A 1,274-nucleotide genomic window follows, 5' to 3' on the forward strand; every position below is an offset into this window, starting at 1 on the left:
CCAACCTCACCCATCCCCATCCAGACCAGACACCCACCTCTCTTTCTTGCCATCCAGAGGTGACTTCTTCGAGGACACAGTGGGGCTCCGGCCATCGCTGGACTCTCTTCACCACAGAAACACAAAGGAAGGGAGGGATGTTCTCAGCAAGCCTGGCCCCACCAACCCCCCCACTGTGCTCCAATGAGCTGGACCCTGCCCACCCCATTCCCAGCCAAGTCACAAAAAAACCCCCCCCCCCTTTCCCAGCCAAGTCGCCCGTGAGCCCCACCAGCCCCCAGGCTGCCGGCAAAGCCTCCCCCAGGCTGGCAGTGCCCAGCAGAGCCCAGCACAAGGGTCCGGGTACCTCTCCGGGATGGAGTCAGCAGGGTGGCCCCGGGGGGTGGTAGCATGAGAACTGGACTTGCTGGACTTCCTAGGAACAGAGAAAGTGGGACAGGGTCAGCCGAGCACCATCCAAACAGGATAAATAGTTGTAGAGAAGGGAAAAGGAAAAAAAAACCCAGCCATTTCTCCCTCCCTTCTCCAAAAGCTGCCCCTGGGCTCTCGGGCAGCGCTGCCAACACCCGTGGGCAAGCAGAGATGGATAAACCAAACAACTCGTGAGGAGCAAGCAGAGGGTGGTCATGTATTGGCCCCACCAATGCCTTGGCTACACATCTGGTGCCCCCCAACAGTGGGTAGGAACCCCCACCTCTCCTTGTGCTTTTCCTTGTGTTTCTCAGCTGGGCTCTTGGGGTGCTTCACCCCTTCGTTGGGGCAGCTGGGAAAATCCAGCCTCTTCTCCTTCTTCTCCTCCCCATCCGTGTCCTTCTCCTTCTTCCCATCCGTGTCCTTCTCCTTCTTCGAGGTGGAGGAGGACTCTGGGAGAAGGATTTGGGTGTCACAGGCATGGCCCAAACCAGTGTAGGGTAACTGGGGAGCTGCACCCAGGGGGTGGGGATGGCTGGGGGGATGCTCAGCCCTTTGTGGGGGGCACACACTGATTTATGCTGCTCCTTCCTGGAGCAAAAACAAGCCCTTGGAAAACCCATCAAGTCTGTGCATTGAGTTGGGTCACGGCAGCTGCGATGGGTCTGATCCCACCCTGACCCCACTGGAGAGCATCAGATCCCACCCCAACCCAGTTTGGGGTGCTGGGATGGCCTGGGGAGGGTTGGGGCTTCTGGGGTGGGGGGGAGGGTCCCTGCCTGTCCCCAGCATCACTCACCCAGCAGCCGCTTCCAGTTCTTGATGAGGCTTTTGGCCGAGGCCACCACCTCTTCGTCCGAGCA

At 59.6% G+C, this 1,274-nt stretch overlaps 1 protein-coding gene across 1 annotated transcript in view; it reads right to left on the reverse strand.

The window, feature by feature from the left end:
- TCEA3 (transcription elongation factor A3) overlaps positions 1-1,274 on the reverse strand; it is a gene marked incomplete at both ends in the record, with an annotated part of 5,190 nt that overhangs the window by 3,699 nt on the left and 217 nt on the right. Inside the window, 4 exons of the mRNA XM_029085426.1 lie at positions 38-106; positions 347-415; positions 695-863; positions 1,211-1,274. The exon at positions 1,211-1,274 is cut by the window's right edge and continues 28 nt beyond it. Of these exons, the coding sequence (XP_028941259.1) occupies positions 38-106; positions 347-415; positions 695-863; positions 1,211-1,274 (371 nt within the window). The remainder of the gene's footprint in view (positions 1-37; positions 107-346; positions 416-694; positions 864-1,210) is intronic.

Source organism: Antrostomus carolinensis, unplaced genomic scaffold (assembly GCF_000700745.2).
Source record: "Antrostomus carolinensis isolate BGI_N321 unplaced genomic scaffold, ASM70074v2 scaffold13526, whole genome shotgun sequence".
Lineage (NCBI taxonomy): Eukaryota > Metazoa > Chordata > Aves > Caprimulgiformes > Caprimulgidae > Antrostomus > Antrostomus carolinensis.